Consider the following 14,836-nt stretch of genomic DNA (forward strand, 5'->3'; position numbering starts at 1 on the left):
AGGCTTCATTTGTCAAAAAGATCTGTTCTTGATAACTGAAACCTTTAGATGGAGTGATTATTTAAAATTTCATTATCTGAAGATGGTAATTTGGAGTGTTGTATATATGTAGAGAAAGTAGAGGTTGTGTACTTTCAGGCTTTCAGGTGTTGTTTGACTTTTCACACATTCCAAATGACTTGGATTGATTTATACAATTGCAAGTGTGTTGGCTACTTAGATTGAATGAAACTTAAATGATTATTAAAAATGAGACAATATGGTTCTGTGATTGAAGGTCTCTTGTATAATGTATATTAGAAACTGGACAACTACCAGTCCTCCTCTTTTCCATATGAGGTATCTTCTATTTGTGTAATATGCCTGTGCTATATCAGATATCTCCCTGGTTTCTGAAGTAAATTTGGTGGATACTTTTATCCAAAGTGCCTTATTGTACCATGATGGCATACATTTTTAGCATGGGTGGCCTTAGCGTGAATTACATCCCTAACCCTGGCAGTTTTAGTGCCATGCTTGAATTATACAAGACAGGTTGCGACCCAGGGTGAGTCACAAGGCACTTCTGTTGGATCCCCACAACATAGTGCCAATATGCTTTCATAAGCCCAGGTCCCTAAAAAATTCCCTTCAGGCCTCCTATCTGTTGTTCTGATCTGATGTTAAAGATAGTGGGTGCTCTATGGAATAAAAGGGTCTTGTAGATTCATTATGAAAAGTTAAAAACTGTGCCCAATGCATTTCAACCAGGTTCATCAGGTACTTCATCAGGGGCTGGAACACGTTTTCAACTTTTCATAATGAATAGCCAAATAGAAGAAAGGCTTTTTAACTTATGTTAGAGCAGTGGTTCTCAGCGTGGGGTGCGGGGACCACCACGGGTCCTCGAGGGGGTTCCAGGGGGGTCCCCAGCAAATTGATCAATTGTTAAACTTCAGCATTATTTCATTTACAAGAAGTTAACACAATTAGAGAATGTAGAAGAATTACTGTTTTGATCATAGTTTCTCTGTTATCTCTCTACCTACAATACTGATAGTCATGGACAAAATCATATCTAACAATAAAAATATTCTCAGATTTGGGTTTGAGAGACAAAATCTCATCAAATGGGGGTCCATGGCTCTAATGTGGACTAAATTATGTGTCCTTGATATGAAAAAGGTTGAGAATCACTGTGTTAGAGTGCCTTGGATCACTTCTCCCTAAATTTCTCATTTGGATACTCACACAGCGAGGCCGTCCTAGGCTGATTATCAATATGCATTCTTGTGCCTTCTTGTGACCGCCATGACGTGTTTTACGTAATATCTAACCGCCGAAGCACGATTCCAAAACAAAAGAACAACAGAAACAATTATATATGCCTAGAATCCCCAGAGACATTATTTAAATCGCCTGTAGAGAGCTTACAGCCAACTGTTATCTCATTTAATGCAACAGGCATACAGCATGTTCTTGAGTTTAATGTTAATGTATGTTTTTGTCTTTTCTGTTGCTCGAGATACTTGCCCTTGAGCAAAAATTAATAACTAGCATCAGATTTAGGAGTGATGATTCATATCATAACTTTTGCTCGCTGATCAAGACAGCTGTCAATAGTAATGCCACATTATTCAGGCGTTAGCACAACTCTGCTGTCGGGGCGACGGAACCACAACAGATGCACAGTAGCACACATGACTGGTTTTACCGCACGTCAACAAGTTATTGAACATTCTCTTGAAAATTTGTTTTTCCCTCTCTGCCCCTTCTCCAAAATACTTTTTATTTTTATTTTTTTTTATATATCATAACTCAGTGTTCCCCTCTGCTGGAGGACATCACTCTATTTCACCACACCCATCTATTTTATACAGAGATCATTAGTGGGAAAAATAAAGGCCTAATAAAGAAATAAAGTATATAAGATTTAAATAAACAGTAAATAATATAAAATCAGCCTAATAAACCATAAACTCTCAAGTTAAAAAGCTGCAGTGAGTCCTGCAGGTGAGACGTTGGAGTGTTTTTCTTTCCTTTTCAATACGCACTTAGCTTTCTAGGACCAGTCAGAGGCAGCTGTTATCTGCGATCACTTTTAAGAGCGTGTTAAGTTAAGATGCTTTTCGAAAACACCTCACAAACTAAAGAGGCTTTGTAAGATGGATACTACGATCGTCTCAGCCTAAGATGCTTTTGGGAAACGAGGCCCAGAGCCGGTTAACAGCTGGGAAAATGAACAGCTGTGTCTTAATTAATCACACGTGCGATGTGAAGCACACAGTCCATCTCAAACTGTAAGGAAGCTTCTCTGTGCTTACTATGAGAAGATCATTCTCCCCAAGACAACTTGGGAAGAACTTTCTCTACAAGGACACAAGTATCGACTTGGCATCCTTGGATTTGATAATCAGCCCTACTCTGGTAGACTGCCATCCAAAGCACACATTTTGAGATTGTCAGTGAACCAAAAAACACGTTAGCCATGTCAGCTTTTACATATTTAGCTGCCAACAGACAGTAAAATGGTAAAAAATAATGTTGTAATTCTAACAGACATAGAGACTGGCATCAAGACTTTGTATCCTGCACATGCACTGGGTTACCCATGTTTATCTACAATATGCAACAAAACAAAACCACTCTTCTTTGCAGATGAGTTCGGGCATAGGGAGCTATGCCACTCTCTCTCCCAAACGGCTGGCAGCTCACCACGCCTCCGACCAGTACAAGATCTCCCACGAGCTATATGCTACCGCTACACTGCAGAGGCCTGGCAGTCTGGCAGGTAAGAGGACACACACACACACACACACACACACACACACACACACACACACATACACACACACAGGTGCACGAGTGTGTACACACATGTATCACCCTCTTGATAGCCACCACAAGAATCTAGAGTCTTTACCCTCTTAGTCTCTTAAGCCGCGGCCACACTGATCCATCAGAAAATGGACAGAATTACTAACGGATAGATTTCTGTCCGTTGTGGTGTTTTGGAACGTCAACGCTATTTTTAAAAAAACGCCTCTGATTTGCGATGACGAATCCGTCTGTCCAGAAAAAGTTCAACTGGGTTGATCTTTCTGTCCGTCAAAACGGACGGAAATCTGATGGAGACGGAAGCATCATCAGCACTGCCCGGACAACGGACCGCTCTCATTGAAAATGAATTGAAATGAACAGAGACGGACAGACACAATGGATCAGTAGCTCAGATCAGTGGCTGCAGCCTTAGTCTCATATTGATTTCTCACAGTGTGGAGAAAAGGGAGGCATTGGTCATGACAAGTATTCCACAGCAACATAATCTATCACAACATCATGTGTGAAACTTGAGTGTTTGTGAATGTGCCTCTCTGAAACCTTGTCCTTCAGCATTGCTGTACTTACCAAGTCACTATTGTGTATGTGGTGCTGAAGAGGTCCTTCAGCTTGATCCGGCATCTTGTTGTGTGGATGGAGCATTTGTGTCATATGGGCCCCCGCTTTCTATTTCCACGCATCTCACTGCCATTCTAAGAAATGTCAAGTGCTCCAGTCGAGTCCACTGAAAGAGGGACCGTCTTCCAATGATATCGACTGTGCGCTGCGGTCGGTACCTCAGGTGATCAACGGTGTCTTTTAACACTTGTATTGTGTATGTGGTGAATGCTGTTAGCTCAAACAGCTTTCCAGTACACAGCTCATCTTATTGGAACGGAGTGGAGTGTACACACCAATTATTTTTAGCAGCCTTATTACACAGTGTAATGAGGAGCTGGTTTCTCAGTATATTGCTCTTACACACGGATCCTTGTATACATTTCACCAGAGGGGTCAGAGCACATTTGTGTCTGCCCTTTATCAAATAGGGCTTAATTGTCTTGCTCAAAGACATTGTGACAGGGATGAATGCACTAGCTGTTGCAGGAGTTTAATTGGTGACTCTAACCACCAGGCCACCCCCGCTTTTAAATGTATTTGGAGATTAAAATGATTGTGATTCTGGATGATATCTGCGTTTACTAGCTTGTGTCTTTGTGAATGAAATTGATTTGCTGTATGTGGGAGTTGAAAGTCTCAGACTGGTACCGGACTTGCATTACAGGCATCATTCAGACTAACAAAGCCTTTAATTTCCTCTTGCAGTTGTCCTTGACTGGTCTTTGGCTTTCTTAGGAACTCTTGACTGTACAAAATTGAGTTGGCTGAATGTCAGACTGCCTTGTAGTGAAAATGAAGATGTGTCGTGGTTCCTGTTTCAGGTCCATTGTAGTATAGTGTAAAATTGTATTTGGGGTTGGCTGTTTGTACCTGTTTCAATTAAGTAGATGTACAGTTTCAAGTACCTGAGGTTCTCAAGCCAGTAGTACAGTTGCTTTTCAGGCTAAAAATACTTTGATAGCCCTCCTCTTAAGTTTGGTGTGACTCAAATGCAAGTCTTGTGCTTGAGATCATGAGATGTACTAGGGTTGGGTTCTGTTACCTGGCTCCAAGTTAGCAAAATACCCTGATTTGTAATGTAAATGTAATATTTGTGGCATATTTGAGGCAGGTGCACAAGTGCGATGAGTAAGCACTTATAGTACTTATTATAAATACTGGATTCCGATTTGATAAAATCCTTTCAAACCCCAGCCTAAGATGTAGCCTCACTACTGTTCATATGGAGATAAAAGTTTTTAAATCGTCATTTATAGGTAGGGTTAGGGTTAGTGATCCTTGGACCCATGAAACCCATTCAAATGGGATGATCCAAATTCAAACCCAATTTGAAAATAAGTGCGTTTATTCGTTTATGTACGTATACGTTTATTTATTTTTTTACTTTTCATCCAACATAAGTTAAATATTTGACAAGCTTTTGATTGAAATGAGCGGCAGTGTTTTGAAGCTCAGGAGCAAGTTTAATTGATTGCTCTTCTTCTCTAAACTTGGAGCTATATTGATAAGGAGCTTGACCTTCAATGCTTTAACCTGAAGGCATGACTGTGATCTTAAAACAATGCCTGGGGTTTCATCTCTCCTGAAGACTTTAAATGAAGAAGAGAGAGGAGGAACGGAGCAAGTGGGAATGAGTCCCGACGGGAAAGAGCTCTCCGACTCTGTCGCTATAATTAGCAGACCCAGGTCAAATAGTATTTGCAAACGATGTTCAGAATTTGCTTTCATCTGCTTGGAGTACCAAATGGGTGTTGTTGATTGCATCGGGATAATTCAAAGAAAAGTAAGAAACTGACTCTCAAATACTTTCCTGTGACTGTCTAACTTTGTCTAAACTGGTACTGATTGTATTGACAAAATCCCACCCACTAAGAATTACTTGCAAATATTATTTGTCCTAGGTCTACTTACTGCCACTGGTCCCAGTGGGTGGCATCCTACTGGAAGCACAGTAAAGCCATTCTAGATTTACACTGAGCTGCTGCAGTGACATGTTGAGTTCATCGTGAATAGCCTGTTTGGAGAGGTGCTTAACGGCTCTACAGCAACTACTCTACACTGGAGTTTCGCTGTGTGGCAGAAATCACCTTAAAAAAAATAAATCCACTCTGTGTGCTTTCCGCATGAGGAGCTTGAGTGATATGGGCCATTGTGTATAAATACGAGCCAAGGCAGCATCTTCTTGCTACTGGACCTCCAAGGATTTCAGGAAGTTAGATCTTTCATGAAAGAAAGATATAAAGTTTTCAGGCAATGATATGGAATCTTGACATTGATCACTGACATTGATCACTGACATTGATCACTGACATTGATGGCTGACTGGTTGTTGACAGCTGAGCCACTGGCACAGTATAAAATAAGATAAGATAAGATAGCACTTTATTAATCCCCTTGGGGAAATTCAGTATGATCTGTAACTACATGGTCCTCTATGGCCACTACATGATGGGTAATTTTGAATTCTCTGAGAAATGTCCAGAAATGTGTGTTGGACGTATGCAACTGTCTTTGACACTGAGTGTAAACTTGGTAGATAACAAACTCAAATGGCTTCCTAGTGGAATTACGTAAATCACTACTTGAAAAAAAAGCAAAGGATGTAATTGGCCGTTGAGGGTGTTTTTATTCTGATATTATCTTTTCTTTTAGGTGTCGGTGATGTTTAGCTTGCTTCCTTTTTAGCACACAAACAGTACTGAGGCAACAGGGGACCAGAGTTGGTTTTTGCATTTTGTTTTTCTTTTTCCTTTCTGTTTTATGTTTTCCCTTTCTTTTTTATTTCCCACTGAACGGAACATCATGGGAGGGCATCTCTTTCTCTCTCTTTCCCTCTGCATCATTCTATCCTTTTTACTTAAAGTTCCCTCTCCCTTTGAAAGAAAGAGGTCAGTGCTTCGACGAGTGGGCCTCTGTGAGTCAAAAAATAAATGAATAAATAAATAAAGCCGACTCCCCAAGACTTCAAAGACGAAGGAAGAGAGGGAGCCGGGATGAGTCATGCCGCGAACGGGTGTGTCCATAACTCTAATTAGCACTCATTCATGCATATTCTGACCATCTCTCTATTGCTCTCTCTATTGCCCCCCCCCCCCCCTCTCTCTCTCTCTCTCTCTGTATTTGTATCTCTCTCTTACACTTTGTCTACGGTATATCTTTCTGTTTCATGCTCTTTCTTCCTATCTCTAAATTCACCTCAGTTCAGTTCAATGGGTGCTTTAACGGCATGATGTAGAGCTCTCTCTCCCTCCATCTCTTTCTTTCTTTCTCCCTCTATCTCTCTCTGTCTTGCTTTCCGTTTGTCTATCTGGTAACTGCAGGCCGGTAGAGTGTGAAGGGAGGCAGCCTACCTTTTCAAAGGGAAGGCAAGGTAAACAGGCCAGTCCGTTACCAGGCTGCTGAAAGGAGGACATGGTGCCGTGACACGCTGTAGCCTCTTTGCCACGGTCGCGCTCAAGACAGGCATAATGAGGCGAACCAATGCTTTATCGTTTGCCAGCGCGCAGGATGTGCAGGCAGGCTCAGCGGAGTCTACTCACGCCTCAGGCTGCTCGCGCCTTTCCACCTCTAGACTTTGCCTCACTAAAGGAGGTTTGGGATAACAACAATGTCCTGCTTTGTTATGCAGACCCAAAATGTCTGCGTTTCTGGTTGAATATTGCTTATATATTGTTTACAGTAGCGAGGCAGACAATAAAGAGCGGGGGATAACATGCGATATAGGTCCTAAGCTGGTTTTGAACCCATGACATTGTGAGTTCATGGTACTGTATGCGCGTTAGCCAACCGAGCAAGCGGAACGCCTGCAGTGATTTCTGATGTGATCCGAAGGGGTGAGGTGCTTTAAATTGTGTGTAAGTTGGTGTTGGATACACACCAAGGCTTGTGTCAGAGTCTCGAAACACTGTGCTCACCCCTCAGCCGCTGGAAAGACCTTGGCACGCGATACTCTTGCCATCGACCAACGACTAATGTGATGTGATACGACATTAGCTCCACTGTCCCATCTCTCTCTTTCTCTCAGTCACTCATACCTACAGTAGCTTTTTCAAGTGTTTGCAATTGTGCGTATATGCGTGTGCGTGCGTCTTTTGTTGCTTTATCTTCTTCCCCGCCGCCTTAGCCCTGCCTTCCCCTCTTCACATTCTCCCCGGCTCCTCTTTCTCTTCTCTCTCCTCTCTTTCTTTCTCTGTCTCTCTTTTCAGGGGGAGGCCCCTGCCTTACATTTGTTCTGCTGTGTAATGAACAAATGCCTGCTGTCAACGTCTTCCTTGCCCCGTGTCTGTGGGATTCCTGCCAAAGCAGGGGGGTGGGGGGGGGGCACTCTGCATTTCATTATTTTATAGCTGACGACCAGCAATGTGTTCCATGGAGATTAAAAAATGAAATACAGAGGCACAGTAGCTCTCTCTCTCCCTCTCTCTCTCTCTCTCTCTCTCTCTCTCTCTCTCTCTCTCTCTCTCTCTCCCTCTCTCTCCCTCTCCCTCTCCCTCTCCCTCTCCCTCTCTCTTTCTCTTGGTCACTCTCTCTCTGTTGATCTCTCCCGCTCACTCTCTCTCTCCTCTTTCTCTCAATCTCTATTTCTATCTCTTTATCTGTCTCTCTATGCTTGTCTCTCTTTCACTTTCTACCCCTCATCCTTCTTGCATCATCTTTTTTTCCCCTTCTTTCTCTTTTTCTGTTATTGCGCGTCTCTATCGCTGTATTTACCCTCACATCCCCCTTTCTCTGTCCACCATATAAATGGTGTGCTGTCTGTCACTTGGCTCTCTGTCACCCTCTCTATCAGCAAATAAAAAAACATCCAATACAAATGTAGCGGTCAGGAACAATAGACTTGCTGTGTATCGTGAAACACAGCTGAATTGGTAGTGATTTCCATATCAAATAGTTGCTGTATCTGTGTTCGCCTCCTGAATCCTAATATTGTGAAAAGCTGCCTGACTCGCTGAGCGTTGCCGTGATTAGCTGGGTCTAAAAACAGAAGAGTGATACTTTTGCCGACTGACTGCTGTTTTCCTCTCCTTCTCTTCTTTTTTCACCTCATCCGCACTGTTACCTTTCGCCCAACCTCTCCTCACCCCATCTTTTTCTGTCCTGTCTGTTCCCATCATAATTTGCCCATCTCTCTGCCCTCGCATTCAACTGTCCCTATATCCATCCCTATCCTCTGCTCCTTTCTCTTCTTCTCCATCTCTCTTGCTTCGCCCTCTCCCTCCTCCCCCTTCTTTACCTCCTCCTTCCCATTCCTCTCCTGTTCTTCTTCCTTCCCCATAACCCTAACCCACCTTTCCTTTTTCCCTCCTCAAAATCCCTTCATCCAATCTCTCTTCACTTCCTTTCCACCTCCCCTCTTCCTTCCTCGCCTCCCACCTCCCCTACTCCCTCCCTTCCATCCTTACCTCCTCCACCTCCGCTCTCTTTCTCCCTTCCCTCATTTTCTCCTCCCTCCTCCATCTTCATTGCTCCCATCCTCTCTACATCCCCTCTCTCTCTCTCTCTCTGTCTCTCCATCAGGCTCTCGTGGATCTTACAGCAGCCAGCACAGTCAGGAGCCCCTTCGGCCCCTGGGCTCCCCGGAGCACCACATAGATCCCATCTATGAGGAACGTGTCTACCACAACAAGGGCCCCATGAGGAGCCTGAGCCAGGGCCAGGGGCCGGACACGGGCCCCTATCGCAACAACACTGGTAAGGCCCTCACTACATTTGTATCATCAGTCACAATTTAATTTGGGCATTTTTATGTATGCAATTTTATGCTGTGTGCTTGTTTTTTGTCGTTCTGCAATGTATTTTACATTCACAAAATTCAGTGCATTTTAGTTTTAAACTTCAACTTTAACTTAAACAGCAACAAGCAAGGGGGCACTGGCCCTTACAAACTGGTAAGAGACACAGTTGAATGCTGTCATGGCAGAATTTTGGCGCATAGAGAAGCCCATCACCTCCCCTCTTCTGTTAAAGAATATTTCACGTTTCACATTTTTTTCCCAGTTGGGAATGGTGTGCATTGGGTCACATTTTACTTTACACTCACACTCTCACACTCACACGCACACACACGCTCACCTGCACTCTCCTCCACTCTATTGTTGCCAGCAATGTGTTTTTAATAGGGCCTCATTGAGCTTATCTCGATGTGGGTTTAGGTACGCCACGTTAATCCCATTACCATATCATACCCACATGAAAACACCCAAGTCGGTCACACCACGTTCACAGCTCCCTGGATGTCATTAACCAGCCTAGCCTTAATAGCTATCATTAGCATTTGGGTCAAAATCATAGGGGTAAATATGCCACTCTAGATGAGTGTTTGAGTCGATCAGTTGGCAAGTTGACTTACTTGAAAGGAGGGAGAATTGCCTTGAAGCACAGAGCGTAGCTTTTGAAGCACATTTCAGAGCCGGGGGTCATTGCATTTGCTGTGAGCCTAGTGGGATATTGCTTTGATTACTGTCGGCAAAATTCTGTACAATGCATACAATGATTGGATTGTCTTTGCGAGCAGGAATTAATTAAATAACTGGGCTTCAGAAGTGTACAGAGAGGATCCTGTTAATTTACTGTGCCTTGTATTTGTAGTTTCAATAGATGGGTAGAAGAAAACTCACAAAAGAAATTCTCACTACAGCTCCAAAAATCAATAGACTGAGGATTAGACCGTGTACATTTAATTGCAACGCTTGATGTTTACAATACGCTCCTCATAAGATACAGTATTTTATTAATAGATTGTTTCACATGCTTTTTTAGCTAAATCTTCTGTCAGAGTGTATCAATGTGAGCTTTTATCACTCCATACACAATTCTACCCCAACTGTACTCGGCCCATGTAAATAGAGCAGTATAACCAACACACTACCTGTTCTTGAATTTTATTCCCCCATAACCTCTATAACCAAAGACGGCCGATACTGTTTACCTGGTCGATCCTTGCAATTATTGGGCCATTGAGTTTGGGCTTGGCCTGAGCATAGCATGTATTAAAAGTCATGTGAGTAGCCTGTGCAGTGAGTAGGGGGTTGTCTAATAAGGATTCATAATGCGCAGAGTGATAGCACGTAATGAACTGATAAGGACTGTGCTGACATGGGGAGCGGTAAGTCATTAATTATGTCATAGTGCCTTTTCTTGGCAATGGCAGGCTCACATTATTGGTTCATTAAGCTGGCATGGATCAATGTAATTAACGCTATAAGTCATTCCTTTGGTGGAAAGAGGGGAACGTTTGTGGTGGGTATTTCACTCCAGGAGCTACTAGCGTTGTGTAGTTATAGTCGCTTGGTCTAGATGTGGTAAACAGCGTCAGGCTCAAGGACATTGCAGCTGAAATTCAACTGAAATTCCCAGCTTTCACAGTGGACACAGGCCAGCACTGAACGCTTAGCTTGGCAGAGGTGTTGAGGCATCATACAACAAAAGCAATTTAAAGGACTACAATTGTACATGTACTGGTCTTCATGGTGGTTATTTGCTGACCCAATTTGAGACAGCTACACAGGCGAAGACATAGGCCGGCAGACAGAGACAGGTGGAGAGAGAGAGAGAGAGAGAGAGAGAGAGATAGTGAGGCAGATAGAACAACAGGCCATGAACAAGAAGCAAGCAGAGCAGTGTGGGGAAAACTGCTCAGTGAGGTCCAGGTTAGGACAGCCTCATCTGAGTCTGGTTAGCTCTGCCTGTCTCTTCACTATCCATCACTCTCTGCTTTCTATCTTTATACTTCAGTTCAATTCAATTTGCTTTATTGGCATGAATGTTAGATGAACAGTATTGCCAAGGCAATCTAAATACAACTGAAAAAGAAATAGCTAGTATATAACAGTAAGCATCTGCTCCACTTATATGGCTGTGTGTGTGTGTGTGTGTGTGCGTGTGTATCTGTGTTTGGCCATCTCTCTCTCTCTCTCTCTCTCTCTCTCTCTCTCTCTCTCTCTCTCTCTCCCTCACTCTCTCTATCTCTCTCTGTCTCCCTCCTTCTGTTATTCTTAGCCAGCACCCTATAAACACACAAACACATTCATACACAGTATGACGCTGTTGTGTGTGTGTGTGTGTATGTGTGTGTGTGTACATACATGTGTGTAGGCAGTGATGCGCGTTGCCTCTCATTCCTGGATTAAACCAGGCCAGCGCCCCAGAGGACTGCAGGTTAATGTGGCCTATTTCAAGCTATTATTCCTGCATGGTCACAGTGACACACACACACACACACACACACACACACACACTCTGTAGCCACGCAGCGTTGCAGCAGGGAAAAGCCCAGGGATTCGGCTTACACATTAGTTTGTTTTTCTAAAAAGATGTGGAGAAAAAGGCTACACCGGCTTTCATCTGTCTTTTCTGTACATTTTCCCTCCTTGTCCCCACATCTCTCTCTCTCTCTCTCTCTCTCTCTCTCTCTCTCTCTCTCTCTCTGTTGTAAACTCATACACCATTCTCCTCATCGACCTCTCTCTCCCTCCCTCTGCCTCAACATTTCTCACCTCCAATCCCTTTCTCTGTCCCCTTCTTTCTTTCCTCTGTATCCTTCTCTCTTTCTTACTGCCTGTTTCTCTCTCTCTCTCGTTATATATATAACTCATTCTCCCTTCACCCCATCTGTCCGTCATAGTCTCCACGAGTTCGGTGGACAGTGCACATCAGTGAAGTAACGAGCCGTATTCCCCTACTTTCACACTGACTCCATCCAATTTTCCCCTTTCCAGCTCGCCTTTCCCTCCTTTTCTCTCTGCCCCTTCTGGCATTCACTCAAATCTTTTTGCTTTAACTCCTTCACCTTCCTTTCTCTCCTTCAAACCTCCCTTCTCTCTTCTTCCTCCCTTGCTTCCTTCCTTCCAACCTTCCGTCTTTGCTTTCCTCCCTCTTTCCTTTCTGCCTTTTCTCCCTCCTTTATTCTTACATTTTTGCCTTCCTTCGTTCCCTCCTGCCTCATGTCATGAAAGCTATCTTGGTCTTTATTAATGACATTGACTGGTGGGATTAACAGTAATGCAGTGAATGGATGTCACACTATTTCTCTTTAATAGCTTAACATCAGACGTGCACCTCAGCTGCAGTTCAGGTTGGGACAGTAAGAATGGGTAGATTCACTGCCAAGGCTACTTGTCAAGTGCATCTAGTAGCCATTGTGACCCATTGCCGTTGATAAGGAATGTCAAGTTGTTTAATATTGCTGCCTCCAGTCTGTGGAGGAGACGTAGACAGATTCTTCTACAAACCAGGCAGTAAGCAGTAAGCCACAGTGAAAACAAGGTCATATTTTCTCAGGCATTAACAGAACCAGATAACCACATGACACAGAGCGGAATAAAAAACATATATCTTCCTGAGACATGTATATACATAGAAGTACAGTATGTAGCTGGCAGAGCTGCAGGTCTTTTCCTGTATGTCCTCCTGTATGGATGTGTGTGTGTGTGTGTGTGTGTGTGTGTGTGTGTGTGTGTGTGTGTGTGTGTGTGTGTGTGTGTGTGTGTGTGTGTGTGTGTGGTGGGGGGGAACTGAGGCTATGAATTGGGATTTACACACTTGACACCCGTTCATGCGTTTGAGGATATCACCACTTTGATAGTTATCTCCTTTGAAATGTCTGTAAATTCCTGCTGACAAGATTCAGCACCATGGACAGCGCTTTACACAGCATCCCCTCAAAAGGTCGCGCAAATGGAGAGCCTCAGCTTTGGAAACTTTCCTTAGCGTCTTGGCAAACTTGGTGAACCATTCTCAAGTGTATTTGACACTTCTGTGTCTTTTACAAGGCAGGCACTTACATGTGCAGATGTTGTTTTGAAGAAGATAACTATTAATGTGGCGATATCCTCTAATACATAAATGCATGAACACGTACAAAATAAAGCTAGTGTGGTGCAGGCGCCGTTTATGCTGTGTGAACGTAGCATGTACACTATACCTAAATGACATATGCCTGTGTTTCCATTGTAAGCCTATGTTAATTATTGGCGTAATCTCAGAGGTTTGGTCAGATCTGACAGGTCTTGGTCTGATGCTTAGACTTTGTAGACTTTACAGATACTGGTTCTCTCTCTTTTGTCGATGATGGAGCTTCATAGCAATGCAAAGTGTCTTCTGGCTCCTCTCCTATCAGTCACATAGTGTGTTTTTTTCTGTGCACTCCCTGATAATGTTAAAGTAAAAAATGCAGTGGCAGTTTGAGAAAAATGGAATAGTGGAAAGACACCTTTACTGGGCATGCAGACTTGTCATTAGGTTTCTGCCACTGAATTCAAGCAGTTCTCAAGAGAGGAAATCAACACAGTTACGCAAGAGTGTGTGTGTTTTGATGTTTCCAGAAACCAAAGCAGGATTATTTTTTGTGCTGAAGGTTCAGCTTTATAGCACTGGTCCCTCTCACCAGTGTGAACACGCATACATACACACACGCACACCAATGGAGAGAGAGAAAAAATACGAGGAAGGCCACTTTGCATAAAACCATTAAACCAATCTACTTTCTCCTTTAAGTCTGTTGTATGCCTTCTGTAATGAGAGCTGACACCTTAATGAAGGAGAGAGCGAACAGAGAGAGAATAGAGAGACAAGAGAAGAGAGAGACAATACAACAGAGAGAGAGGAAGGAAGGAGTAAAAAGAGAGAGGAGAGAGGGAGAGAGATGAAGAGAGAGAGAGCAGATACCTTGCTTCTTTTGACCAGAAGGCATGAAAAGTGCAGGGCGCCTGTTAAACAGAGGAAGTGACAGATCAGCTGAGCGGAAAAGAGAGACAGAGAGAGCTCACTTTCATCTGACACATGTCCTCAGGTGTCCAAGTCTGGTTCATAATGCTAATCACAGCCAGCGTGTGTGTGTGTGTGTGTGTATGTGTGTGTGTTTTAGTGGTGTAATGCTTCTGATTTATTGTTTTGCGTGTAATCCCACAATGTATTCATATGATGATGTATAGACCTAATTAATAAGTTTATTTGAACATGATCTCAGCTCTTTGGCTCCCTAGTTGATCAGCTATAGTAAGGTTAGCAAACCTTATAGTGTATTATACATGCATAGATACTCTAATACGTGCTTTATTTTAAAATGTAAAAGTATAAGTTGTTAACAAAGATACAGCAGCTATACAGCTATATATGCCACCATACAGCACTGCATGCCAACAGTCCATGTAATCTAATGGATCAAGAACCCAGAAGTGAGTTCTCACATTGTGTGATGTTATCTAAATTAATCTGCATACTATAATACGATAATGAGAGTCTGTGAAAAATCGAGGCCAAGATGTGATTAGATGATGAGATGTTTATGGTTTAACTTAGATTTTCACAATAATGAAGCTTCTCCTTTCTTCCTTCCCTCTGCTATTAAATACTGCTCAATACAGAACAGACTTGATTTCTACAACACATTTAACCACACCGTCCTGAAGTTTCAAGA

General features: G+C 43.0%; 1 protein-coding gene across 1 annotated transcript in view; it reads left to right on the plus strand.

Annotated features, from left to right (window-relative positions):
- The window catches only part of ctnnd2a (catenin (cadherin-associated protein), delta 2a), a 241,785-nt gene that overhangs the window by 101,650 nt on the left and 125,299 nt on the right, over window positions 1-14,836 (plus strand). Inside the window, exons 9-11 of the mRNA XM_071546768.1 lie at window positions 2,638-2,770; window positions 3,755-3,757; window positions 8,938-9,111. Of these exons, the coding sequence (XP_071402869.1) occupies window positions 2,638-2,770; window positions 3,755-3,757; window positions 8,938-9,111 (310 nt within the window). The remainder of the gene's footprint in view (window positions 1-2,637; window positions 2,771-3,754; window positions 3,758-8,937; window positions 9,112-14,836) is intronic.

Source organism: Centroberyx affinis, unplaced genomic scaffold (assembly GCF_046629955.1).
Source record: "Centroberyx affinis isolate AG114_WGS23_722 - 3 ecotype Tasmania unplaced genomic scaffold, CSIRO-AGI_Caff_v1 ptg005445l_1, whole genome shotgun sequence".
In the NCBI taxonomy this organism is placed as follows: domain Eukaryota; kingdom Metazoa; phylum Chordata; class Actinopteri; order Beryciformes; family Berycidae; genus Centroberyx; species Centroberyx affinis.